At 44.0% G+C, this 27,515-nt stretch overlaps 1 protein-coding gene across 4 annotated transcripts in view; it reads right to left on the bottom strand.

Annotated features, from left to right (window-relative positions):
• Positions 1–27,515, bottom strand: part of tjap1 (tight junction associated protein 1 (peripheral)) — a 172,661-nt gene that overhangs the window by 45,131 nt on the left and 100,015 nt on the right. For all 4 annotated transcript variants that reach the window (XM_059982620.1, XM_059982619.1, XM_059982618.1 and 1 more), the window contains 2 exons: positions 22,754–22,915; positions 19,923–19,989 (listed from right to left, as the gene is read on the bottom strand). In XM_059982620.1, the coding sequence (XP_059838603.1) occupies positions 19,923–19,989; positions 22,754–22,915 (229 nt within the window). The remainder of the gene's footprint in view (positions 1–19,922; positions 19,990–22,753; positions 22,916–27,515) is intronic.

Raw genomic sequence — 27,515 nt, 5'->3', positions numbered from 1 at the left:
GAACAGTAAGGGTAAAAAGACCCTAATGGGTGTTGTGTACAGGCCCCCAAACAGTAGCGTGGATATTGGGTACAAGTTGATTAGGGAGTTAACATTGACATGTGCTAAAGGTAATGCAGTCGTTATGGGAGATTTCAACATGCAGGTGGACTGGGAGAATCAGGTAGGTGCTGGACCCCAGGATAGGGAGTTTGTGGAGTGTCTAAGGGATGTATTTTTGGAACAGCTTGTGCTTGAGCCAACCAGGAACGAGGCTATTTTGGACTTGGTGATGTGTAATGCACAGGAATTGATAAGTGATCTTGAAGTAAAGGAGCCATTAGGAAGTAGTGATCATAACATGATAAGTTTTTATCTACAATTTGAGAGGGATAAGGGCAGATCAGAGGTGTCAGTGTTGCAATTAAATAAAGGAGACTACGGAGCCATGAGGGAAGAGCTGGCCAAAGTTAAATGGGCAGATGCCCTGGCAGGAAAGACAGTGGATCAGCAGTGGCAGATATTCTTGGGCATAATACAAAAGATGCAAATGCAGTTCATTCCAATGAGAAGGAAGGATTCAAAGAGGGGGAAGGGGCCACAGTGGTTGACAAAGGAAGTCAGAGATTGTATAGCATTAAAGAAAAAGAAGTATGACAGGGCTAAGATGAGTGGGAATACAGATGATTGGGAAAGTTTTAAGGAACAGCAGATCTTAACTAAAAAAGCAATACGGAGAGAAAAAATCAGGTATGAGCTCAGTCTAGCCAGGAATATAAAAGGGGATAGCAAAAGCTTTTTTAGCTATGTGAAGAGAAAGAAGATAGTTAAGAACAATGTTGGCCCCTTGAAGAATGAATTGGGAGAAATTGTTATGGGAAACAGGGAAATGGCAACAGAATTTAATGCATACTTTAGATCTGTCTTCACCAGGGAGGACACAAGCAATCTCCCAGATGTATGGATGGGCCAGGGTCATAAGATATCAGAGGAATTGAGACAGATTGACATTAGGAAAGAAACTGTGATGAGTAGACTGGTAGGACTGAAGGCTAATAAATCCCCGGGTCCAGATGGTCTGCATCCGAGGGTTCTAAAAGAGGTGGCTCAGGAAATTGCGGATGCATTGGTAATCATTTTCCAAAGTTCCTTAGATTCAGGATCAGTTCCTGAAGATTGGAGAGTGGCTAATGTTGTCCCACTTTTCAAGAAGGGAGGGAAGGAGAAAACGGAGAACTATCGCCCTGTTAGCCTAACGTCAGTCGTGGGAAGATGCTTGAGTCCATTATTAAGGACGAAATAGTGGCACATCTGGATGGCAGAAATAGGATTAGGCCGAGCCAGCATGGATTTACCAAGGGCAAATCATGCTTGACTAATCTGTTGGAGTTTTTTGAGGGTGTAACAAGGATGTTAGACGAGGGTAAGCCAGTAGATGTTGTGTACCTAGATTTTCAGAAGGCATTCGATAAGGTGCCACATCGGAGATTGGTGAGTAAAATCAGAGCTCATGGCATTGGGGGCAGGGTTTCAACATGATAGAAAACTGGTTGGCAGATAGAAAGCAAAGGGTAGCAGTGAATGGGTGTTTCTCAGACTGGCTGGAGGTGACTAGTGGGGTACCACAGGGCTCTGTATTGGGACCACAGCTCTTTACGATTTATGTCAATGATTTAGATGAGGGCATTGAAAACTATATCAGCAAGTTTGCTGACGATACTAAACTGGGTGGCAGTGTGACATGCGAAGAGGACGTTAGGAGAATACAGGGAGACTTGGATAGGCTGAGTGAGTGGGCAGATACTTGGCAGATGTCATTCAATGTGAATAAATGTGAAGTTATCCACTTTGGAAGCTGGAACAAGAGGGCAGAGTATTGTCTGAACGGTGTCGAGTTAGGTAAGGGAGAAATGCAAAGAGACCTAGGAGTCCTAGTTCACCAGTCAATGAAGGTGAATGAGCAAGTGCAACAGGCAATGAAGAGGGCAAATGGAATGTTGGCCTTTGATACAAGGGGAATTGAATACAAGAGCAAGGATGTTCTTTTGCATTTGTACAGGGCCCTGGTGAGACCACACCTGGAATATTGTGTACAGTTTTGGTCTCCAGGTTTAAGGAAGGACATTCTGGCAATTGAGGAAGTGCAGCGTAGATTCACTAGGTTGATTCCTGGGATGGCAGGGCTGACTTACGCAGAGAGATTGGAGAGATTGGGCTTGTACACGCTGGAATTGAGGAGATTGAGAGGGGATCTGATTGAAACGTTTAAGATAATTAAAGGATTTGATAGGATTGAGGCAGGAAATATGTTCCAGATGTTGGGAGAGTCCAGTACCAGAGGGCATGGATTGAGAATAAGAGGTCAGTTATTTAAAACAGAGTTGAGGAAGAGCTTCTTCTCCCAGAGAGTTGTGGAGGTGTGGAATGCACTGCCTTGGAAGACGGTGGAGGCCAATTCTCTGGATGCTTTCAAGAAGGAGCTGGATAGATATCTGATGGATAGGGGAATCAAGGGATATGGGGACAAGGCAGGGACTGGGTATTGATAGTGAATGATCAGCCATGATCTCAGAATGGCGGTGCAGACTCGAGGGGCCGAATGGTCTACTTCTGCACCTATTGTCTATTGTCTAACATCCTTGTAAAATTTCTCTGCACTTTTTCAATCTTCTTTACATTTTTCCTGTAGTTAGATGACCAAAACTGCACACAGGATGTAACTCCTGTTTATGAAGGCCAATGTGCCAAAAGCTTGCTTTATGACCCTATCTACCCATGACACGACTTCCAACGAACCTGTATTCCCAGATCCCACTGTTCTACCACACTCCCCAGTGCTCTCTGCTCACCATGTAAATGTACACTAGTTGGTTCTCCTAAAATGCTTCACACTTGTCTGCACTAAATTTCATCTTTCCAGCTGGTGCAAATTCCACCTCAAGCTTTGACAGCCTTCCTCACTGTCCACTACACCTCCAATCTCTATGTTATCCACAAAATCGTTGATCCAGTTTACCACATTATCATTCAGATCGTTGATGTAGATGACAAACAACACTGGACCCAGTGCCAATCCCTATCGCGCACCAATAGTCATAGGCCTCCTGTCAGAGAGGCAGCCATCTACAATCACACTCTGGCTTCTTCCATGAAGCTAATGTCTAATCCAATTTTCTACCTTATCTTGAATGCCAAGCAACAGAATCTTCCTGACCAATCTCCCATATGAGACCTTGTCAAAGGCCTTGCTAAAGTCCATGTAGACAACATCCATTGCCTTGACATCATCAACTTTCTAGGTAACTTCCTTGAAAAACTTTATAAAATAGGTTACACACAACTTACCATGCACAAAGCCATGCTGACTATCCTTTATCAGTCCCCATCTATCCAAATCCTTATATAGCTGGTCCCTTAAAATACCCTCCAATAACTTCCCCACAACCGATGTCAGGCTTAACAGCCTCTAAGTTCCTGGTTTATTCTTACAGCCTTTCCTAAAGAACAGGACAACATTAGCAATCCTCCAATCCTCCAGCAGCTCACTCACTTAGGAATTTTTTAAAAATATCTCTGCAAGGGCTCCTGAAATGTTTGCATTAGCCTCCCACAGTGTTCGGGGGACTATCTTGTCAGGCCCTGGGAAACTATCTGCACTAATTTGCCTGAAGACAGCAAACACCTCCTCCTTTGTAATCTGTATACAATTTACAGTGGTGCTACAACATTTGTGAACACTGTAGAGTTCTTCATTTCTGCATAAACATGACCTAAAATGCGATCAGATCTTCATGCGAGTCCTAAAACTAGATAAAAAGAACCCAATTAAATAAAAAACACAAAAACATTATACTTGTTCATTTATTTACTGAGAAAAATAATCCAAAATTATATACATTTGTTGTGTTGGAAAAAATGTGAACCTCTGGGGTAATGCCTTTAACAAGGCTATTTGGAGTCAGGTATTCCAATCAATCAGTGAGATTGGAGGTGTGGGTTGCAGAAGTGCCATGCCGTATAAAAAAAGACATACAACATCAGGTTACTGACAGAGCCTGCTCTTCTCAAGAATTATGTTACGTCCACCATGCCTTGATTAAAACAACTTTCAGAGGACCTTAGAAGAACTGTGGAGATGCATGAAGCACTTAGCATTTCTAAGCACCTGACTGTTCAACAGTCCACAGTAAGAAAGATTGTCTACAAATGGAGGAAACTCAGTACTGATGCTACTGTCCGTAGGAATGGGCATTCTGCAAAGATGAAAAAGAACCCAAAGGTAACAGCAAAAGACCTGCAGAAATCTCTCAAACTTGCTAAAATCTTTGTTCATGCGCCCACAATAAGAAACGCACAGAATAAGAATGACATTCATGGAAGGACACCACGGAGAAATCACTGCTTTCCAAAAAAACATTGCTGCACGTCTCAAGTTTGCAAAAGTTCTACAATGCTTCCGGCACGTTTTGTGGACCGATGAAACACAAGTTTAACTTTATGGCAAGAATACACATTGCTATGATTGGAGGAAAAATGGCACAACATAACAACACCAAAACCTCATCCCAACTATGAAGCATAGTGGAAGGAACACCATGGTTTGGGGCTGCTTTGCTGCCTCAGGGCCTGGACAGCTTACATTGGTTTAATGAACAATTAATTCAAAATTGTACCAAAATATTTTACAGGATAATGTCACGGTCGCAGTGTGTCACCTGAAGCTTAATAGAAGTTGGATAATGCAACAAGATAATGATCCAAAACACAAGAGTAAATCAACAACAGAATGGTTTAAAAAGAAGAAAAATCATATTTTGGAATGGCTGTAGTCAACATCCTGACTTTAATCCTACAGAAATTTTGTGGAAGGACCTGCAGCAAACAGTTCATGCAAGGAAACCCACCAACATTCCAGAGTTTGAAGCAGTTTTGTAAAGAGGAATAGCCTAAATTCCTGCAAGCCGATGTGCAGGACTGATCAACAGTTACTGGAAACTTTTGGTTGAAATTATTGCTTTTCAAGCAATAATTGGGGTTACATGGGGTCACACCATGTAAGCAAAGGCTCACATAAATTTTCCAACAAATACATATAATATTGGATCATTTTTCTCAATAGATGAATAAGTATATATTTTTTGTGTTATTTAATTGAGTTCTCTTTATCTAGTTTTAGGACTTGTGTGAAGATCTGATCATGTTAGCAGAAATAGAGAAAATTCTACAAGGTTCACAAACTTTCTAGCACCACTGTATGACCTCGCTGCTGCATTTTCTCACAACTAGACTCTGTATTCGCCTCCCGAGCAAGTACAGATGCACAAAGTCCATTAAAATGTTCCCATCTCTTTTGGCTCCATGCATAGATCACCACTCTGATCTTCCAGAATACCAATTTGACCCTTGAAATCCTCTTGCTCTTAATATATCTGTAGAAGCCCTTAGGATTCTCCTTCAACTTGTCTGCTAGAGCAATCTCATATTTTCTTTCAGCCCTCCTGATTTCCTCAAGTGTTCTCTTGCATTTCTTATACTAATAAAGTATCTCATTTGTATCTGCTTGCCTATACCTTAACCAGGGCCTCAATATTCCATAAAGATGATATCCTTGCCTTTTATTCAGACAGAAACATACAAATTCTGTACTCTCAAAATTTCACTTTTGAAGGGCACCCCTTTAGCAAGTACACCTTTGCCAGTAAACAACCTATCTCAATCCAGACTTACCAGACCCTTTCTGAACCCACACTTGTCAGACCCTTTCTATTACACCTGAAATGGTTAATCTGCTGAGAACATCAAGTCATTTCACTCACTACCTGCCACTAACAGTTTCCAATTACAGTACTCGGCTATCACTGCATTTACTTTGAAGCCTTGAGCATGTGCCTTGCCTATTTCGTGCTTCTTCCAAGTTTGTTCAAAATGGATGGAAGCTGCATATTTCTGCTTTGCCTTCAACATTCTCATACTTGGCCGTGCAATCAGAAAGGGGACTATAGCAAATGGTAATTTTTGCCCTGTCTGACCAGATGCCATCAGACCTCTTAGGTTCTGGAGTCAGTGTTTAGGATATCCAGTACTACCCCCTTCTTTCTTATCAACCCACCTGAAGAGTGTATCCAACTGATGAGACGGGACGAACTCAAAGTTGTTTCCTATCATTACAACTGCATCAAGTTTTGCTTGTTAACTCTCCCAGTTAAGGGACTAAGTAACAGATGTTTATAAGAAGGACTTTACAAGATCAACTGGGCTAGGAATGAGTTTGCCATGACTGAATTCAGAACCTTGATTGATGGTAGATGATTCAGCCAATTTTATCTTTCTTTTAGTTTTAATAAAGTATTTAAGAAGCAATAGAGTGCTGTGCCCTTCAGAGAGGTTAAGAATGAACCACTTTGTTGCAAGTCTACATCCGGAGAAAGGCGAGGCTTGGTAAGGATGACAAATTCCAGATCACCTGTGGTCAACAGTGCTTCAAGCAAAGCTATTCTAGTATTGTTCTCACTTGGAATACTGTCAGTTCTTTTTCATCACTGGGTCTAAATTCTAGAAACCCTGCCCAACAGCAAGTATGGAAGTACCTTTACAGCAATTAAGTACGGTAATTAAGGACTGTCAATGAATGTTTTGACCCTGCCAGAGATACCCAGATCCCCAAAATGAATTTTCATCAAGGACAATAATACATTTTTACAAAATCATATACATTGAAGTTTTTTTTTTAATTAATGACCACCTGTTTTCCTATTAACTGCAGATTTAACTGAATTTAAATTCCACAACTATACTGCTGGAATTTGAACTTCTCTTGCTGTTTTGTTACTCCGTCCCTGGTAGTTTAACTATGACAAACATCACCAATAACCTTGTGTTTTAAACATAATAATATCACTAATGCAGGCAGTGAGAAGGAGGCATATTTAAGGGAGAACTCAGAGAAAGGCTAGAGAAAGTGACAGATGAAAGGGAGCAAGAGAGACAACAAGGAGAGGAATGGAGATTGAAACAAACCAACAATTGCTCTGTGCTTCAAGATTTTGACACAAATAAAATCTATTCCCCAATTGTCGCTTATATTAATGTCAGACATTGTTTAATAAATGGACAGAGACGACAAGTGAAATGAGTGACTCACCACTAACTATCTCCATATAATTTATAGATATACAAGGAGCTAACAGCTGGGGATGTCAGGACATCCATTGTTCGTTAAAAGCATTTCACAAAAAGATGTCTGAGAATAATGTTAATCAACATTTTACTATTTGATGCCACTATCAGGCATAATTATCTATAAAGGTTCACCTCTACTTTACTACTCCCAATTATGGCAAAGATTTCTACGCAGGCGACATTTGGTGATAAAATATCAAACTTTTTCTTCCTGACTAATTAGCAATAGTTCTTCACTCTGTAGAATCTGGAGGTGGTTATCTTTGGCTCATATTCGAAGTTTAACCTTGTTCTTTTTGACATACATTAACGCTAAGAATGACCATTTCTTTAAATACCATCTCATCACTTCCTGGAAACACCACTTACAAAACTTTTCTTGCCTCCAGGAAAGCATGACTAGGATAGTTTGTAAAATAAAACCAGAAAACCCCAGTAGGTCAAGAAGCATCTGTGCAAGGAAAAGCAGGAACCATTTCAAAGTCTTCAAACTGAACTATTCAATGTGCACAGATGCTTGGTGACCTGCGGAGTGTTCACAGAATTTTCTGTTTTTATTTCAGATTTCTAGCATTTACAGTGAGATTATTGTTTTAAGGCCATGACAATCACATCAAATCCTATATGCAGCTGATACAGTACTGTACAAAAGTCTTAGGTGCATACATTTTGCCAGGGTGCCTAAGACTTTTGCACAGTGTTGTCGTAATGTTATGTACTGTACTGCTGCTCCATTACAAGAACAACAAACTTAATGACATATGTGACTGACAATAAACCTGATTTTGATGTGGGTCTCTACTGTGGACTGAGAGTGGGAAGGGGCAGGGAGAGGGGAATCATGGTTGGGAAAAGTCGAAGAGAGAGGGGAGAGAGTGGGAAGCATCAGAGAAACATTCTGGAATGATCAATAAACCAATTTTTTGTAATCAAACAACCTTGCCTAGTGTCTCAAGGCCAGGTGTGTATGTACCCACACCACCCCCGCCCTGGCACTCCTCCTCTGCCACCTGTCCCATACCCCTCCCACGGTGCTCCACACCAGCCATTTCCAACATCCTTTGCTTCCACCAGATTTACAAACTCACTGTCCACTCCATGTTGATAAATACCCTACTGTGCAAGAGTCTTAGGCACCCTGGCTATATACTGTACATGTGCCTAAGACTTTTGCACAATACTGAATATGCCACACATTGGTCAGGAATGGAGCAATTGTAAAACCTATCCTTCCTTCCCATCACCAAACTCTCCACCCTACTGAAGCTGTCCGGGAAAGAAGGCTGGAAACCTCCAGTCCATGATGCATTAGTTTCAGTGACTATAAAACATGGAACTAAAGAGTATTAATGATATCTGTGACACAAATTAGAAATTATAGGTATTGCATGGTATCCTGACATCTCTATCAATAGTTATAAATTAGAAATATGGTGAAAAGAAAGACGCAACTGCAGAGATCCAGCTTTGGCAGATAGAGGCCTGACACACACCAGGGGCACCAGAGGCAGCATGAGGAGAGAAAGAGAACACACATGAGTGATTCAGCAAATGAAAAATGAAGTTACTGTGCAAATGTACTAATGGTCAACTGGTACCAGCAAACAACTTTCTCCTGTATTTTCACTGCAGTCCATCCTTGCAGTTGAAATAAACATGAAAGCAGATCAGTAAAAGCAGTTCCTGGGAATGGAGGAAGAAATAATTACCACTGAGTTCATGGATCTTCAGTAACTAGTGATCAGTACCTTCAATTCAAATTTAACTCTCTATATGTTTCACCTGGACAAATAAACTTCTGTTTGGTGTCAATAGTGAGATTTAATTGAACTGGGGTATATTAAACCATGTGACTAAGCCAATATTTCACCATCGGTTTGAAGATGATCACGATATCAGTGGTTGCTTTAGTTTCTGCCAGCTCCTGAGTGGTTGATCAACCCAGGCTGTCCTGAGCAAGAGATACCACCTTGGGAAGCATAATTACCTACAGAGGTGATGCTGTTGAGAGATTTTCAGCTAACAACTCCGAGCACTTGGCTCACTGTAAGTAATGAGTGTGCCATTAACAGGACATAAAGTACCATAAAAATGTCTATCCTAGCACTAGGAATATAGTTACATTGTTTGTTTCCTCTAATGCTATAGTGAGATACATAGGTCTGTGGAGAAATAACTTTCTAACTTCACTAAAGCAATGTAGAAACTCTTCTCATGAGTGGATGACATTTTAGAATAACGCACTGGCTCTGAGCTCCTACTGTACAAAAAGACTCAGTATTATTACATTATTCCTCACATACATTGCATTATTCATCTAGAAACATTATGACACTGGCCATTCAGGTTTCTAGCAAAGGACTCCAAGAACCCACTTTATCCTCTTTAAATCTTTCCACTTCACACTTAAAGTCTAAAGTATGCATGTTCTTTCAAATGTCAACTGTGCACAGTAAGCTTCACTTTTATGAACAGAAAAAACAGTATCAGGGTAGGCTATTCAGCTCTCATGGCTGTTCTGCCAATTAATAACATCACAGCCAAAATTTTTATTTTTGCATTGCTTTCATAAGTCAGATTTGTGTATTCAGTCCAAACACACATTTGAGCCTTTAAATCAGGGTGACATTTTGTATGAAATATTCATACTCCTCAAATTCATGTTATAGACCCCACACACATAGCACTACATAAAAACACATGGGATATATCCCAGGTGACCTCATCAATAATTTTCCTTCATCTGACCTCACTGAGACAAATTGCATCATTATCCAACAACTTTTGAGTGATTATACTTCATAAACTTGATAAATGCTGTATAGTTCTGGGAAATGGAGTTGGGGATGGTTGTTTCAGTGGTGGACGGAGTAATAGTGATTCATATTTCTAGAGTTAAAAACTCAAAGACAAAAACATCTAACTGGGAGAGGGTTGATTTTGGAGTCTGGAGAAGGAACAGGAAGGACAAAAAGATGTAGAGCAAGCTTCTCCCACAAGGAGGAACACCAGGTCTTCCAAAGCTACAGTGCTATCAAACAGAGAATAAAACAGAAAAGGTGGTATGATAAACCATCAGGCACACAATACAACAGAAAACCAATCTGATAACAGTAAAGGGTAATTAAGAAAAGATATACAAGAGTGAAAGTGACAGGCAACTGAATAGGCAGAACTCCGACAGATGGAATTCAATAGGTATGAAATGTTCAATTTTGGAACAAAGCACAATACAAAAGGGAGAGTTTGAGAGTTGTACAGTATGGAAAAAAATACTGTGATATTATGCCTGCCTATACTAATTTACTTGTGTACAATGTCCTGGGTATGTTACTCAGAATGGCCTCTTTGGTTTGTTACAAGTAGGAATGCTTCTTTGTCGGATAAGTGTTTCTCTCGCCGTTGTTTCACTTTGGAATGGCTGATATGGTAATTGTATTCATTTGTTAATCAATGGGGAATGTCATTGTGTCTTGTGATGCTGGGAACTTGGGGGAGGGGTTTTCGCGGGTTTTTTGGAGAGGCCGAGGAAGATGCCGAGGAAGGTGGACGTGTGCTGGACTGTTCGTAAGACCACCGGGGTGGTCCCAGGTGCGACGGCCGGATGGGTCGATTGGTTCGTTGATTGAGCTCCAACGAGTGCACTAAACAGACTGAACTTTGATTGGCGCCTTTTGTTTTTTTCCTTGTATATATATATATATATATATATATATATATATAATTGTATTGCCTACTACTTTTTTAATTTTAGTAAACTCTTTAAAGTGTATTTCATAACGGTATTTGTTGTGGGTTTGATACTGTTGGCGGGCGCGAGGCATTAACTCGATTCTCACAGCACCTGCGTGTAAGGGAGGTGGGTTGGAGAGTGGCTGGATCTCCTTTTTCCCCTAGACATATACCAGCCTGTTGGGTAAGGGTTACATTTGTGGGGTGCTCGTCCCGGATTGGATTGTCAGGGGCTGTGGAGTCGCGCAGGCAGCAGAGCGGAGATGGACAGAGATAAGTTTGTTTGTTGGTGCCAGTTTGAAGATGTACCAGTACAGTACGCATGCATAGTGAGCGGAGTGGATGTTCGAGTTTCGGGAGACGCGATAGTGCGGGGTTTAAGTTCGGTGAAGGGTATTGGGCAGGTAGAATTGGTAGCTAGACGGTGTGGTAAAGAGGTAGAGTCTAGCTGGGTGTTGGTTCGTACGAGTGCTGAAGTCAGGACGGTGGAACTGCCGGCGACGGTCAGTGTACCGGGGGAGGAGGGGCCGTGGGGGCTCCACTCCTACAAAGATGAGGCTGAGGAGACATCGGAGGAGGAGTTAGAGCTAGAGGTGGACCCCAGAGAGGTGCCCGGCACTAGTAAAGGGAGGTGGGAGGAGGGAGTCGTGACTAAGCCCCGCTCCCCAGGTAGGGTGGAAGCCTCGGAGCTGGCAGCCGCACTTAATTCCCTGGTGGGGGTGGCCGAGAGGCCACGGCTGAAGCTGGGTGTGTTCTCCAGAGCCAAGCCTACTCCGGATGGGGAGGTGGACTATGAGACCTGGATCGAGCATACGTCCTTGATGTTAGAGGAGTGGCCAGGCTCGGAGGAGGAGAAGAGGCAGCGATTGGTGGGAAGTTTGAGGGGTTTAGCAGCCAAAACCGTCCGGGAGTTGAAAGCTGAGAAGCCTGGGGCCTCAGTGGAGGAATGCCTAGAAGTTCTGGAGGGAGCGTTTGGGTTGTCAGGGGAACCCTGGCTGCTTTTAGCAGAGTTTCAACGCCTGGAACAATGGAGAGGGGAAAAGCTCTCCGAGTACATATTTAGGATGGAGGGGATGCTCTCGGGGCTGCGGCGCCGGGGGGTAGTGAAGGCGACTGACGTGGCTAGCGTAAGGATGAGTCAGCTATTCAGTGGCTCTCTGGAGGAGGACAAGGTGGCGTGGACTATCCGGCAGGCTTATAGGAAAGGTCCCCCTCCATCCTTCGGGCAACTGATTAGAGAGGTGCGAGAGGAAGAGAGAGCGTTGGGGCGGAAAAGGGGCACGGGCCTACGGGAGCAATCCTCAGCGATACAGGAAGTGGTGGCTGAGTGGAGGAATGACAATCCCCCGGGGAGTAGGGAACCCCCTTTGGAGGGGAGGGACAGGGGAGGTACCTACTCTCAGGGGCGATCAGTGCAGTGGATTGGGAGCAGGAGCCGTCCTGGGAGAGGAGGGGCGGCCGGCAGTGTGCGCTTTAACTGTGGGAAAGAGGGGCATTTCAGGCGGGACTGTGGGCGGCCGAGGGTGTGCTATAGCTGTGGAGAGGAGGGTCACTTTAGGCGGGATTGTGAGAGACAAGGAGTCCCGCGGAGGACAAGCCCCCCACAACTAAAAAGGGAGAGGTGTCGGGAAACTTAAGAGAGGCTCAGTGAAGGAACGGACTGGAGCCTCTGGAGGAACACGTTCCCAGAGATCAGCCGGAAGACCACCGGGTGCCCACGCTTCTGTTCCGGATGGGCTGGTAGGACCCCGTGCCAGTGTGGGTCTACGGATAGAGGGAATTTACGCAAAAGCCATTCTTGATACGGGATCGCAGGTGACCTTATTGTACCGGTCTTTCTACAATCAATATCTAAAGCATTTGCCCGTAACACCATTTGACGCCCTGCAGATTTGGGGTGTGAGCGAGGGTGACTACCCGTACGATGGGTACCTATTGGTGAGATTGGAGTTCTCGGAGGGCGATGTGGGAGTGTCGGAAGCTATTGAGACGTTGGTGTTGGTGTGTCCTGACCCGGTGGAAACCGGGGGTGCTGCCCTCCTGGTGGGGACTAACTCCCCCGTTGTGCGACGGCTCCTGGGAGCTTGTAAGGAGAAAGGGGGGGAAGACTTTCTGGAGACCCTCTCGGTGCATCCAGTGTTTCGAGCAGTGTTCGCAGAAGGGGTTGCCTCCCAAGGGCTGGACCCGGAGTGTAAACGAGGGACGGTGTGGTGTACGCAGGCGAGGCCCAAGGTGATCCGACCCGGGGAGGTAGCCCTAGTGATGGGGACCCCCAGATTCCCAGGAGTGCCGACAGGAGAAGCCCTGTTAGTAGAAGCCCCAGACGATCTTGAAGGGGAGACACGATTTCCGGCGGGGGCGCTGGTGAGGCCCGAAGTGCAGAGACCAGGGGTGGTACATGCGAGGCGTATAGCTATAAGTGTCAGGAACACCACGGCAAGAGAAATCACCTTTAAGAGGGGAATGCCGCTGGCACATCTGTTCCCGGTGACGGTAATGTCCAGCGCACCAGTGCGGACCCCTAACGGGGAGGGATCGGAGCATCGAAGGGAGCTGACTGCTGAAGCCTTTAACTTCGGGGATTCCCCAGTGTCGCCGGAGTGGAAGCGCAGGCTAGTGGAGAAGATGCTGAAGATGGAAGCTGTTTTTTCTCGGGGCGAGTTTGATGTTGGTTGCTCCAAAAGCACTCGCCACACCATCCGGGTGACGGAGGACACCCCGTTCCGAGAGAGATCCCGGCGGCTGGCTCCGGCAGATGTTCAGGACGTGCGACAGCACTTGTGCAAGTTGAAGGAGGCCGGAATCATAGCTGAGTCTCGAAGTCCTTATGCGTCCCCAATAGTGGTGGCACGGAAGAAGAATGGGCGAGTGCGCATGTGTGTTGACTACAGGACATTGAATCGGCGAACTGTCCCTAATCAATATACTGTCCCAAGGGTCGAGGATGCGCTGGCCTGCCTGAGCGGTGCGAAGTGGTTCAGTGTGCTGGATTTAAGAAGTGGGTAATACCAGATCCCGATGAGTGCGGCCGATAAAGAGAAGACCGCTTTTATCTGCCCGCTGGGGTTCTTTCAGTTCGAACGAATGCCCCAAGGCATATCCGGAGCCCCAGCCACCTTCCAGAGGCTCATGGAGAGAACTGTGGGGGATATGAATCTGTTGGAGGTGCTGGTGTACCTGGACGATTTGATAGTGTTTGGATCGACTTTGGAGGAACATGAGGAGAGGCTGTTGAAGGTGTTGGGCCGGCTTAATGAAGAAGGGTTGAAGCTTTCCCTGGACAAATGCCAGTTCTGCAAGTCGTCGGTTAACTACATTGGCCATATCATTTCGCGAGAGGGAGTGGCTACTGATCCAACCAAGATAGAGGCCGTGACCACCTGGCCGAGACCCCAGAAAGTGGGTGCTCTGCGCTCATTTTTGGGGTTCTGTGGGTATTACCGGCGATTTGTGAAAGGATACGCCAAAGTGTGTCACCCGTTGACTCAGCTGTTGTGTGGCTATCCCCCGGTGGGGAAGAAGAGGACGGGGAACCAGAGGCAGGATGCTGGAGGATACTGGAACCCGGCGGAACCTTTTGGCTCGAGATGGGATGATCAATGTGAAGAGGCGTTCCGATCTTCGAAAAGGGCACTGACCCAGGCCCCGGTGTTGGCTTTTGCCGATCCCCAGAAGCCATATGTGCTGCACATGGATGCCAGCCGAGAGGGTCTCGGGGCTGTTCTGTACCAGGAGCATGGCAAAGCATTGAGGCCGGTAGCCTTTGTCAGCCGAAGCTTGTCGCCATCGGAGAGAAACTATCCCACTCACAAGTTGGAGTTCCTGGCGCTGAAGTGGGCGGTGGTGGACAAGCTGGGCGATTACCTGTACGGAGCCAAGTTTGAGGTGAGAACGGATAACAATCCTCTCACTTATATTTTGACTTCGGCGAAGCTGGATGCCACAGGACATCGGTGGCTGGCGGCATTGTCGGTATATGATTTCAGCCTGAGGTACCGCCCTGGAAGCAAGAATGTCAATGCGGATGCTTTGTCTCGTCAGGAGCCTGGGGAACAGGAGAGGGATGAGGAGTGGGAGAGTGTCCCTGCCCCTGGAGTGAAGGCGATGTGTCAGTTTGTTATCACCGTGAAGGCCGAGGGAAGAGGGAGGCTGGAACGAGCCGTGGACCATTTGGGGGTTTTTGACGACGCCATACCCCTAGCTTACTGTGACCTGACCGCACTGCGGACTAAACAGTTGCCGGAACTGAGTCCGGGGGAAGTGGCAACTGCTCAGCAAAATGACCCGGGCATTGGCACAGTGTGGAGAGCGGTCGAGAAGGGGGATGGGGCGTTGGCTGAGAAGGCGAAACACCCATACGTGCCTCTGTTGTTGAAGGAGTGGTCTCGGTTGAAGTTAAAGAACAAAATTTTGTACCGGGTAACGACGCCTCCGGACCAACCCCGCTGTTGGCAACTGGTCCTGCCGGAGGAGTATCGCCAGGCTGTACTCCAGGCCTTACATGATGATTCTGGACATTTGGGGGTGGAAAAGACATATGGATTACTCAAAGACCGGTTCTACTGGCCCCGGATGAGGGGGGACGTCGAAGAATACTGTAGGGGATGCCGTCGTTGCATCCAGAGGAAGACCCTGCCAGCGTTGGCGGCTCCACTTTCGCACTTGCAGAGTGCGGGACCTCTGGACCTGGTATGTATGGATTTCCTGTCGATTGAGCCTGACACCAGCAACACCGCGAATGTATTAGTCATCACCGATCATTACACTCGCTATGCTCAGGCATTTCCCACCAAGGATCAGAAGGCGACGACGGTGGCGAAGGTGTTATGGGAGAAGTACTTTGTGCATTATGGCCTTCCCAGGCGAATCCATAGTGATCAGGGGCGGGACTTTGAGAGCCGCCTTATCCAGGAATTACTGACTATGCTTGGGGTTGAGAAATCCAGGACTACCCCTTACCACCCACAGGGAGATCCTCAGCCAGAGAGATTCAACAGGACCCTGTTGGATATGCTCGGGACGCTGGAGATTGGGCAGAAAAGCAGGTGGAGTCATCATATTGGACAATTGGTTCACTGTTACAATTGTACTCGCAATGATGCTACAGGGTATTCGCCCTATTATCTGATGTTTGGGCGGGAAGCGAGGTTGCCCATTGACGTGTGTTTTGGAGGTGGAGTGGGTGAATTTCCCGGGAAGTCCCATCTAAAGTACGTGTCCGACATGAAGAGGGAGTTACAGCGGGCGTACGAGTTGGCCGAGGCGGCAGCTACCAAACAAAATCAGAGGAATAAGATGCGGTATGATCGAAAGGTGAAGTTTGTACAATTATTACCAGGCGACCGGGTCCTTTTACGGAATTTGGGACTCCCTGGTAAGCACAAGTTGGCAGATCGATGGGCGGCCAGCCCCTATGTAATAGAGAGCCAGATGCCGAACCTGCCAGTTTACCGGGTGAAACCCAAGGATGGAAAAGGGCCTATCAAGGTACTCCATAGGAATCACCTGCTGCCACTGGGTCAAGCGGTGCAGGTGGATAAGGAGCCCGAGTGGGAGGTTACGCCCAGTACAAGGACTCTGCGGGCGCGGAGAACGGGAAGAGCCCGCTGCTGAAGAGCGGGGACGAGTCCCTCACCCGGGAATGGCTACCGATTCAGAGGAGGATGACTCAGATGAGTGGGTCCTGTTCCCATTCGCTGGTGCTCCAGTACCAGGAGAGGAGGCTCCTGGCCCTTCCCATACTGAATTGGGTGAGAGGAGGGAAGGTCTTGAGGGTCAGATGGAGAGGCAGCCTACATTGGTGGGAGAGAGGGTGGAACCCGAGCGTGAGCCGGAGAGATCTCGGGTGAGGGAGGACCCCTGTGAGGAAGGGGGTGCGGGTCTGTCAGGTAGACCTGGGGTGTCCGAGACAGTGGGTTCGCAGGTGACGAGGGAGCCCAGTGGGGCAGAAGGGGTATGGAGATCTCAGAGGATTAGGCGCCCCCCCGGAGCGGTTGACATACGTGGTACCGGGAGAACCGAGTGTGATTTCTACTGCTCTGGGTAGTTATGTCACTGCTTTCTGCACCTGGGTTGGGTTTTGTGTGTTGCAAGAAGCTTTGGGGACCTCTAGTAATGCCATGAGGGCATGACATTTGCTGGTGGGGAGAGAATGTACAATGTCCTGGGTATGTTACTCAGAATGGCCTCTTTGGTTTGTTACAAGTAGGAATGCTTCTTTGTCGGGTAAGTGTTTCTCTCACCGTTGTTTCACTTTAGAATGGCTGATATGGTAACTGTATTCATTTGTTAATCAATGGGGAATGTCATTGTGTCTTGTGATGCTGGGAACTTGGGGGAGGGGTTTTCGCGGGTTTTTTGGAGAGGCCGAGGAAGACGCCGAGGAAGGTGGACGTGTGCTGGACTGTTCGTAAGACCACCGGGGTGGTCCCAGGTGCGACGGCCGGATGGGTCGATTGGTTCGTTGATTGAGCTCCAACGAGTGCACTAAACAGACTGAACTTTGATTGGCGCCTTTTGTTTTTTTCCTTGTATATATATATATATATATATATAAAATTGTATTGCCTACTACTTTTTTAATTTTAGTAAACTCTTTAAAGTGTATTTCATAACGGTATTTGTTGTGGGTTTGGTACTGTTGGCGGGCGCGAGGCATTAACTCGATTCTCACAGCACCTGCGTGTACGGGAGGTGTGTTGGAGAGTGGCTGGATCTCCTTTTTCCCCTAGACATATACCAGCCTGTTGGGTAAGGGTTACACTTGTCTGCCCAGATCTCTCCAAGTCCTGTTCATTCAACTATCTCTCCAGATGCCTCTTAAATGTTATACTATCCCTGTCCTCCACCACTTCTTCTGGCAGCTTGGTGTGTTAAATATGCACCCCTTAGATCACATGTAAACCTCACTCTCTTTGTGAACTCCCTTGCTCTCACCTTAAACATTCCTAAAATGCGAAATAGACACTATCTATCCATGCCATTCATCATTTTATATATCTCAATCATGTTACCTCTCAGCATATTCCTTCACTCCCTTGGGGAAACAGATCCAGATACAATTTCTTATAACTCAATCTCTCCAATACAGGAGGCATCCTTATGAACCTTGTCTGCACAATAAGTAGAAATGCACACAATACTCGCAATAAGGCCTAACCAACATCTTCTACAGGTGTAACACAACATCCCAACTCATATACTCAACATATCGGACCGTGAAGTTCAATGTGGCTATGGCTAATGCTGCCTTCATCACACTGTGAACTCTGTCCATTTAAATCTTCTGCAGCATATTGTCAATGGTCTGTAGAAAACCCCTCCTGCCCTGCCATTGTCAATCCTCTTGATTAGCTCTTCAGGAAACTCAACCAAATTTGTGACACGATTTCCAATACACAAAGCTATGTCAACTATCCCTAATCTGTCCCTCATTTCCAAATACAAATAAATCCTATCTCTCAGGATTCCTTCTAAAAACCTTCCCATCGCTAATGTAAGGTTCTCTGGCCTGTAGAGCCCTGGATTTTCTCTGCTGCCATTCTTTAAGTAGCAATATTAGCCACCCTCCAGTCTTCTCGTACCCTACTTTGGTTAACAATGATAGGGCCCCCAAAAATTCCATTCCTTGCTTCCTATAACACCTTATTATCCACCTTCATGTGTGTCAAGACCATAAACACCACCTCCTTAATAGTGTTGATATGATCCAGGGTATCAGTGTTTGTGTCCCTGAACTCAGTACCTTCCACATCCTTTTTCACGATGAATACAGACACTAAATATTCATTTAGTTTCTCTCCCACTTTCTGAGGCTTCACTTAAATTATCACACTGATCCTTATATGGACCTACTTTCTTCCTTACTATGCTTAATATGCAGAGAATCTGACAGAATTCTTATTTGCCAGGGATATCTCATGACCTTTTTAACCCTATTTTTCTTAAGTGACTGTTACACCCTTAGGTTGCTTCCAGGAACTTGCTTCATTCGTCCCAGCTGCCTAAAGCTAACACATGCCTCCTTTTTCCTGACCAGACTACTCAATATCTCTTGTCAACCAAGGTCTCCTGATCTTACCAACTTAGCGCTTCACTCAAACAGGTATATGCTAGCCCTGAACTTTTCCTATCTCACATATAAATTTCCCAACTGCCAGATGTCCGCTTATCTGTATATAACACTTTCTACCTCAGGAGAACATGCACTCACAGGAACATAAAATTCTGGGGTATACATTCACTATTCTTTTTAAATTGGCAAAGCAAGTTGATAAGTTTAGTAAGAAAGCATATACTAGGTTTTTAGACAGGTGCAGTAAATACAAAGGAAAATACAATGTTCAGCCTTTATAAACTGATAGTTTGGCCTCAGATGCAGTGTAACTGTGCAATGCACTTAAGAATTCAAATTCTTGGAGAGGGTACAGATGAGGTCTCAAACCTTTAGAATTATCGAACAGTTAAAGCACAGAAAGAGAGTATTTAGACCAACTGGAAAGCTGAGTTAATACTCTTGTAGGGAATGGGCATTGCTGGATAGGCCTGGGTGGGGTGAGAAGATGGTGGGGTGGATTGTTTATGATGTTGCATGCTCTTTCCACAGTTTATGCCTGGATCCCACATCGTCCTGCTGTAGAAAATGAAGTACATAGTGTATTCCACAAATTTCAGCAGTTATCTGCAAGGGTTTTGCACCAGTCTATGAAGAGGATGCATTTATCCAGGGAGCCTTTCAGGTGAGTTCAACTTGGAAACATTTATTTGTCTACAACGATAGATCTTGAGTATATCAACATTGTGGCCTAGGCACCAGAAATCAATACAACCTAACTGAGAAAAAGGGAATGAATACAGTGAAACATAATGTGCCAAGTTTTCTGAATACAATAACTTAAGATGCTACCTTTTACGTTAAGCATGCTGAAGGTTAAACCTGCCTTCTGAAGTGGAATCGATGTGTATTGACTGCAAGCTATGAAAATTAAAACAACTCTCTTTCAAATAGGAACTGCACCAGTGTGATCACTCACCAGGGCACGCAGTTTGTCCTCCAGCTCCTGATTTGTTCGTTGGGATGCAGTGTAACTGTTCTGTAATCTACAAGGGCAGAGGAAACACAGTTCACGAGCAGTTACAGATAACATGGCAAATAGACATTTCGACAACCATTAATTGATGTGGAAAGCCATTCAATTCAAAGCTAAAACAAAGATCCAAAGACCCCCCCCTTTACCATATTTAATCACCTCTTTCAATATCCTACCATTAATCTTCCCAAAAGTCCAATACATATTGATTACAATTTTTCTTGCATTGTTAAATGGTACCTACTACAATGTCAGTAAAGGGTTGACACTGGGCTCCAAGGCCGCTGAAGCAGGTTTCTCTCTCCATTGATGCACGGGTGGAGGCCAGCCAGAGACATTTCCACCATTCCCCGCACATCTGCTCTCAGCTGGAGTATTCCAGGTGGTTTTGATCACCAATGCATAGGAAAGATAATGTTGGAGTGGGAACAGAGGAGATTCACCAAAATGTTGCCTCAGATGGAGTAGTTCAGTTATGAGAAGAACACGGAGAAACTAGGAGACATTTAAAACCATAAGAAGAGATAAGATAGATTGTAGGGAACTTCTCCCCACATCAAATGCTGGTAAATTTAGGACACAGATTTGCTATGCAGGTGGTGGGTGGAGAAAATTTTAGAGCAAATATGAAGGAAACTTCATTACTTGGGGGAGGGAGGGATGGAGGACTGTGTTCTAGGTGCAAGTTGATGTGACTAGGCAAAATAACCATTTGGCATAGACTGGATGGGCTGAAAGGCCGAGATCTGTGCTCTGGTGCTCAATCTTTCTATGTCAGATAGTGGTGAGAACCAGGAATTCACCGCCCAATAAAGTGGTTAGCACTGGGTCACCAACAACATTAAATAAGTCATGATGAGCACATGAATCACTTCGACATAAAGGGCTGTGAATCAATAACTGGTGATGGGTCTAATACAAAAGGGTGCCAACTGGCCAGTGTGGATGAGTTCGGCAGAATGGCCCACCTGTACTATGATTCACATGACCATCCCCAAGACGCAAGCATCAAACCACTTAACCTTGATATTCAATGACATTACCATTGGCAAGACTTCCAACATCAAAACACTCCACTGGACTTCTGTCATGTTAATCATGTATCTCCAAAATATGCCAGTGATTAGGTATTCCATGGTGATTGATTCACTTCAAAACAGTAAAGACACTTTCTAATTAGTCAAGGCATTCTAAGAGACTTTCTACATGCCTGGATGAATGCTGAGCCAAATATTTTCATTCTCTAGAGTAAAGGCAGCTGCTTGGTTGATACATCATCAACAGCTCCTCCACAATCAGCACAGTGGCTACTGTTAACTCCACAACAGCTTCTCACCCAGGCTACCCTGACATTATCACCAGGTCTGCAATCTCTTTCACCATAAAGAACAAGAGCAAGAAGTACACATGAACACAAGTTTCGGCAGATGCTATAAACTAGAGAGGGAAAAAAAACTGCTGGAGGAACAGAGTGGGCCAAGGAATACCTGTTTGGGGTGGGAGGTGAATGGGAAGGGTTCAGGGAAAGGAAGGAATTGTCAACATATGGTGGTCGAGACCCCTCATCAGGACCTCATCTTGGAATACATTGTTTCGTCTTCATCAGTGCTGAGTACAAATCCTGGAACTCTCAATCCAGCGCTGCAGGAACCTTCCCCAACAGGACAGCAATCGTTTAAGGCAACACTCAACTTTTGCAAGGGTAATTATGTCTGAACAAATTCTGACCAACAGCAATGCCCAAATAATGCAATTAAATGAAAAATATCCAATTTTGGCAGACTATGGTCTTTTTGTGGTCCTGTGCCTATATTGTTATAATTGTCCGTGCATCTCAGAAACCAGTTTTCCATTTGGTCAAGCAGCTGAAATATGGCAGCTAATATGGACCATCAAGAAATAAAGGAATTGTGGATTTATAGTCTTGATTGTGAGATATTTCTTCTGAAGGGAACAGATGCTGCCAGTTGGAATGATCCTAAAACTTGAAAGCTCAAGCAGAAATAAAGATTTGTTTTATGTTTCCAGATAGTGTAGCTTCTGTTTGGGAAAAGAATGTGTAAACTTAAACCTTTTCCACAAGGTCGCTGGTATATTTGGCCAGTCTGTGATGAGATTGTAAGCTCCAGGAACCTCATAGAAGCACTTCAAGGTGAAGAAGTTGTTGCTACACCAAGCCTAGTTACACATAGATATTTGTTACCTCCCTGCTACAGGTGAATGGGAGCACATTGCATACTGGTGTAAATTGCTAAGCAGCCTTTCAAAGAGCACAGCTAAAGAAATTGGACTGTTAGGAAAATCTGATTGCCCACAGGAGGTTTCAGAAGCAGAGGATGGTGGCCGAACTTCAACTACTGATGGTTCAATTGAATATCATACATCAAAATATTTTCTATGCAGACTCCTAGTGTCAGATATTTACCTGTGCTACTGCACATCACACATAAAAGTGTGAGGATGACTTTTACAGACTGTGCAAATTGTAGAGAATGAGTGCACTTATGTGATTTACAAATAAACATATCAAAGCTCAAATATAATGCAATAAGATACACTGTACTATGCAAATTAGTTTCTGTTCCATCCCTGACTTGTTTCTCCTATCTATCCAATACTAATCGAGCCTTTAGTCTAAAAATTAGAAAAGCAGCATGTTTTAGTCATAGTTTTCAATACAAGCTTGAAATTACTATGCAAAGTTTCTGATAAACAAAAGTTGGTGCTTTAAAAAAAGGCCACACACCCCGGACGACAACATTTTGGCCATTCACCTGCGGAATTTGTCCTTCAGTTTGTCCACTTCTTCTCGGGCATGGTTCAGCTCTGCCTCAAGGTAATGTCGGCTTGACTCAAAGTCGGCCTCCATCATCTCCAACTTTTTTGTGCTATGGGTCAGCTTTCGAAGCAGCTCTTCATTCTGTTGCTGTAACAACCTGTTTGAAAATAAACAAATATAACTTTAAGGACTGTTGAAATTATGCCATGCATTCAAGATGAACAGCATTTGCAAGAACAAAATAAAAACCTACTTTGAAAAACAGAAAGTCAGCAGTTTAGTAGGCACCACAGCGAGGCAAACAAAGGAGATGAACTTTTGGGCAAAGAAATGAAAAGATTGAAAAGGGCAGACAGCTGAGTTGCATGAAAGAAAAGAAGCCAACATGAGGGTATCTTAATTGAAGAGTAAACCTCAAAGGAGGCACGAACTGCACTCTTGTCCATGCTCAATAGCTATTGGTCTGTAAACACTGCAATGACTAATCAAAATCACATGAGATACCCATGTGCTCTCCAATCCTTTCAAATTCCATGCCAATTAACCCAGAAAATGAATACAATTCATGTAGTACAGATAGACTTGAATAAAGCCTCTGACAATATTTCACATGGAGGATAGGTCTAGAAGTTAGCAACCCAAAGAAACAGGACAATTTAGTGTGACGATTGGAGGCCAGTGGTGATGATTGTTTTTGTGATTGGAAACATGAGACCAGTAGTCTGCCTCAGGGATTAATGCTGGGACACTTTGTCATTGATGAATGCAGGAAGTATGACTGTAGGATCATTGGAGGCAGGCTATTTCACAACATTTAACAATACTTTGATGAGCACTTCAGATACCAGGGCTAAGGGGGCAGAGAGCTGAGCGCTGGAAAACAGAATTAGTATAGTTAGGTTCTTGACAGCAAGCATTAGCAATGTAGGCTAAAGGGCCAGCTTCCGTGCTTTGTGACGTATGACATTCTATGGCTCACAATCTCATCTGATAAATGTTAACAGAGAGGGCTAACAAGTGTTACAACAGCTGGAACATCTATTCCAACAACTGGAATAAATTCACCTTAAACACAGCTTCAGATCCCTCCAGACTAAGACTAATAGGCACGGGAGAAGTTTTTTCCCTACTGCGGTCACTTTGCTGAACAGTTAACTGCCGGTTAACTGTCGGCTAACTATTACTTGGATTGCACTACTTGTATGTATAATCTATACTTTCATTTATATTTATCATTATTATTATGAGCAGAGAGACAACATCTGCCGGAAGTAAATTCCTTGTATGTGCACAGGTACTTGGAGATTAAAGTCTGATTCTGATTCTGATTCTGAGCTTAATGGCTTATAATTTTTGCATACCTGACCATTGCTGTAAAGATATAACAACTTTAAATATTTGAGGTTAAAACACCAAGAACAGATGAAGAACAAAATTCACAAACAATCATCCTGACCTGGATGCAACAATCCACTGTGCCAGCTCATCATGACACAACCCAAGTGTTTTATCATTTATTATGCTGTATCATTTAACCTAAACTCCACGTAGTCGGGTCCTGTGGGGCTTTGGTTTATGGATACGAGCTCTAACCGTAACTAACTTTGAGTTAATTTTTAAAAATCAGGATGGAGCAATACTTCAGCACTTTAATGGGTAAGAGATGAATATGGACATGATTTAGAATAGAAAGAACTACAAGTCATTAGCTATGAATGCAACTCTTCCAGCTATTTTATAATTGCCATACATTGTACTGAACCAGCAGCAAGCAACTGCATTGAAATTAAAATTACAGCTGCATCGAAATAGATAACAATCACTTGTAGTGAAGTTACAGAAAGAACCACTAACAGCTGTGTTGCAATAAATTGCTCTTGGCTACAGCGAAATTGCATTGGCAGATATTTTGATTTCTTATAACATGTTGGTTCATTATAATGACAAACTAGAAATGTGATACGGTTATGATGCATTAATAGCACAGAAACAGACTCTTCAGACCAGCTAGTTCCTGTTGTGCTGGCCCTGTTGATCCATACCTGGACCATAGCCCTCCATACCTCTCCCATCCATCTATTTATCCAAACTTCACTTAAATGCTGCAATCGAACCTGCATTCACCACTTCCACTGGCAGCTCACTCCACACTCTCACCAACCCTCTGGGTGAAGCACATCCCCCTCGGGTCCCCCTTTAATACTTCACCTTTCACCCTTAACCTATGACTTCTAGTCACACCCAATCTCTGTAAAAAAAAGCCTGTTTACATATACCCTATCCATACCATTCAATTCTGCATACCTCTATCAAATTTTCCCTTATTTCCTATGCTCCATGGAATAAAGTCCTAACCTATTCAAACTCCCCCTATAAACAGTGCAGTAAACAGCTCACTGTCCTGGTGATCGAGACCTTGGTGATGGGAGGATACTCAATAGTCTGACAGGCTAAGGGAAGAAGCAGTTAACCAGTCTGGCAGCCCCAGTCTTGATGCTCCTGTACCTCCTTCCTGATGGTAGTGGATCAGAGCGTTAGTGGGATGGGTGGTAGGGACTCTTAGCAATGCTTTTGGGCTCTGAGGATATAGTGCTCCAGGTAAATGTCACAAATAGTGGAAAGGGAGACTCCAGTGGTCATCTAAGCCTTTTTTACTATCCTCTGTAGGGTCTTGAAGTCCAATGACTTGCAGCTTCCAGACCACACAATGATGCAGCCAGTGTGCCAAAAGCTATGATCAACATGCCAAAAGCCTTTTTTTACAACCCTTAAAATCTTGAAATGATATACGTTAATCAAATGATTCATATTTCATCTGGCTCCAGACCATTTATGTAGGACACTATAAGCTCATCTTCATAACTGATTAGCTAATGTATTGCCTAGTTGCACTAATTTATATTGAAAAAACTACAAAGCCTGCCAAAAACTGAAATGTCAAAATTGATAAAGGTTCCACAAAGATATGAAAGCTCACCTTAGTAAAATTCCCAAGAGGAAAAACATGCCTTCATCAGCTCCTTGTAGGTGAATGTCCAAAATCAATATCAACAAAGCATTTGACTCTAAAGACAACCTCCAATAACAAACAGAAGACAGTGGAATCCATTTCCTGTATTTGGACTAGTTGTTGACCATTCCCTTTAAAGGGACAGAATAATCTTAAATATCTATGAGCAAAGTGTTCAACACCAAATGTTCTGCCAGCATCTGATAGTCAATTTAGTATCAACGAAAATTTAATTCACTTGCTGCCAGCTCTTTTTGCCATTACGCCCCACAACATTAGATCCATAGGAAAATTTCTGAATGCATGAATTTGCTCATTTTGTACACTTTTTGCTGAAGTTGGCTAAAAGATGCAGCTTTTTAAATAACACTTAAGTTTTACTTAGGATGTAAAAATAAAGAGAAGTCTCAAAGCCATCATTTTATTTCCCACCCTCAGTGAAATGTATGAAAACATAAGGCAGAGGATAAATGAAAGTAACAAATTTGACAAAGTAATTGCCAGTTTCAGTAATCATGTTAACCTTTTTGCAAAGGTGAAAGTTATTCTGATCATCTGTATTACTGATGCCGCTTATAATCGTACACACCTCTATCAAGTGACTTCTCAGCCTCCTTCCCTTCCAAGGAAAATTAATCAGCCAATCCAGTCTCTCCCTAAACCTAAAAGTCTAACAATCCAGGCACATCCTGGATGGTGCCAAGAGGGTGTAGCGGTTAGCAGGACACTTACTGTTCAGGACGGAGTTCGGGGCTTAATTCTGGTGCCGTCTGTAAGGAGTTTATATGGGTTTATGGGTTTTCCAGGTGCTCCAGATTTCCTCCCACAGTCCATGTATGTACTGGTCAGCAGGGTAATTGGTCGTTGTGATTAGAAGTGTTAAATAGGTGGGCTGCTGGGCAGCATGGCTCAGGAGACAGGAAGGGCTCTCTCTCTAAATAAGTAAATCCTGGTTAATTTCCTCTGCACTCTATCCAGTGCAACCACATTTTTCCTAAAGTGTGACCACCAGAAATACAATCAACACTGCAAGTAAAGTTTCATAACTTTTATATTGTGTCCTGACCTACCGATAATGCTTCTATTAGGAAATTATGGACGTAACCGCCATGTCTCTTTATTCTTTCATACTCTACCCTCAACTATACATGGCCAAGTTAGAGTTAACTTTCAAAAATGCATCAGCTCACACTTGGGATTAAATTCTAACCACTATCGCATCATCTTATGTTGCATCTGATCTACAGTTTATTATAGTTAGACATACAGGTCAGCGTTGACAACTTTCTTCACTTTCCACAACACCACCAACTTTTATTTCATTCACAAACTTATTAATTATGCCTTTAACTTACACATCAAAATCTTTAACATACATCACAAGCATAAGGGTTCCAGCATCAACTTATGTGGTATACCACTAGCATCAAATTTTGAATCAGAAAAGCACCCTGTCTTCTATGACCAAGCCAATTTGGATCCAATAGGCCAGCTTGCATGGATCCCATGTGCCCTCACCTTCTGGACCAGGTTACAATTCAGGATCTTGTCAAATACCTTACTGAAGTCCATATAGGGAACACCAACCAAACTGCCTGCATTAAACTTCTTTGTTATCCCCTCAGAATACTCATGACTCAAGCTGATAAGGCAATGGCACAAGATCTTAACCAGTTGGAATTCACCTCAAGACATTCAGATCCAACAAAATCCTGAGACACAGGAATAGTAAGGAATAAGAAAAATA

The sequence above is a fragment of the Hypanus sabinus genome, chromosome 10 (assembly GCF_030144855.1).
Source record: "Hypanus sabinus isolate sHypSab1 chromosome 10, sHypSab1.hap1, whole genome shotgun sequence".
Classification (NCBI taxonomy): domain Eukaryota; kingdom Metazoa; phylum Chordata; class Chondrichthyes; order Myliobatiformes; family Dasyatidae; genus Hypanus; species Hypanus sabinus.
The sequence above is the reverse complement of the archived record's forward strand: the minus strand, read 5'-3'. Positions and strand labels throughout refer to the sequence as shown.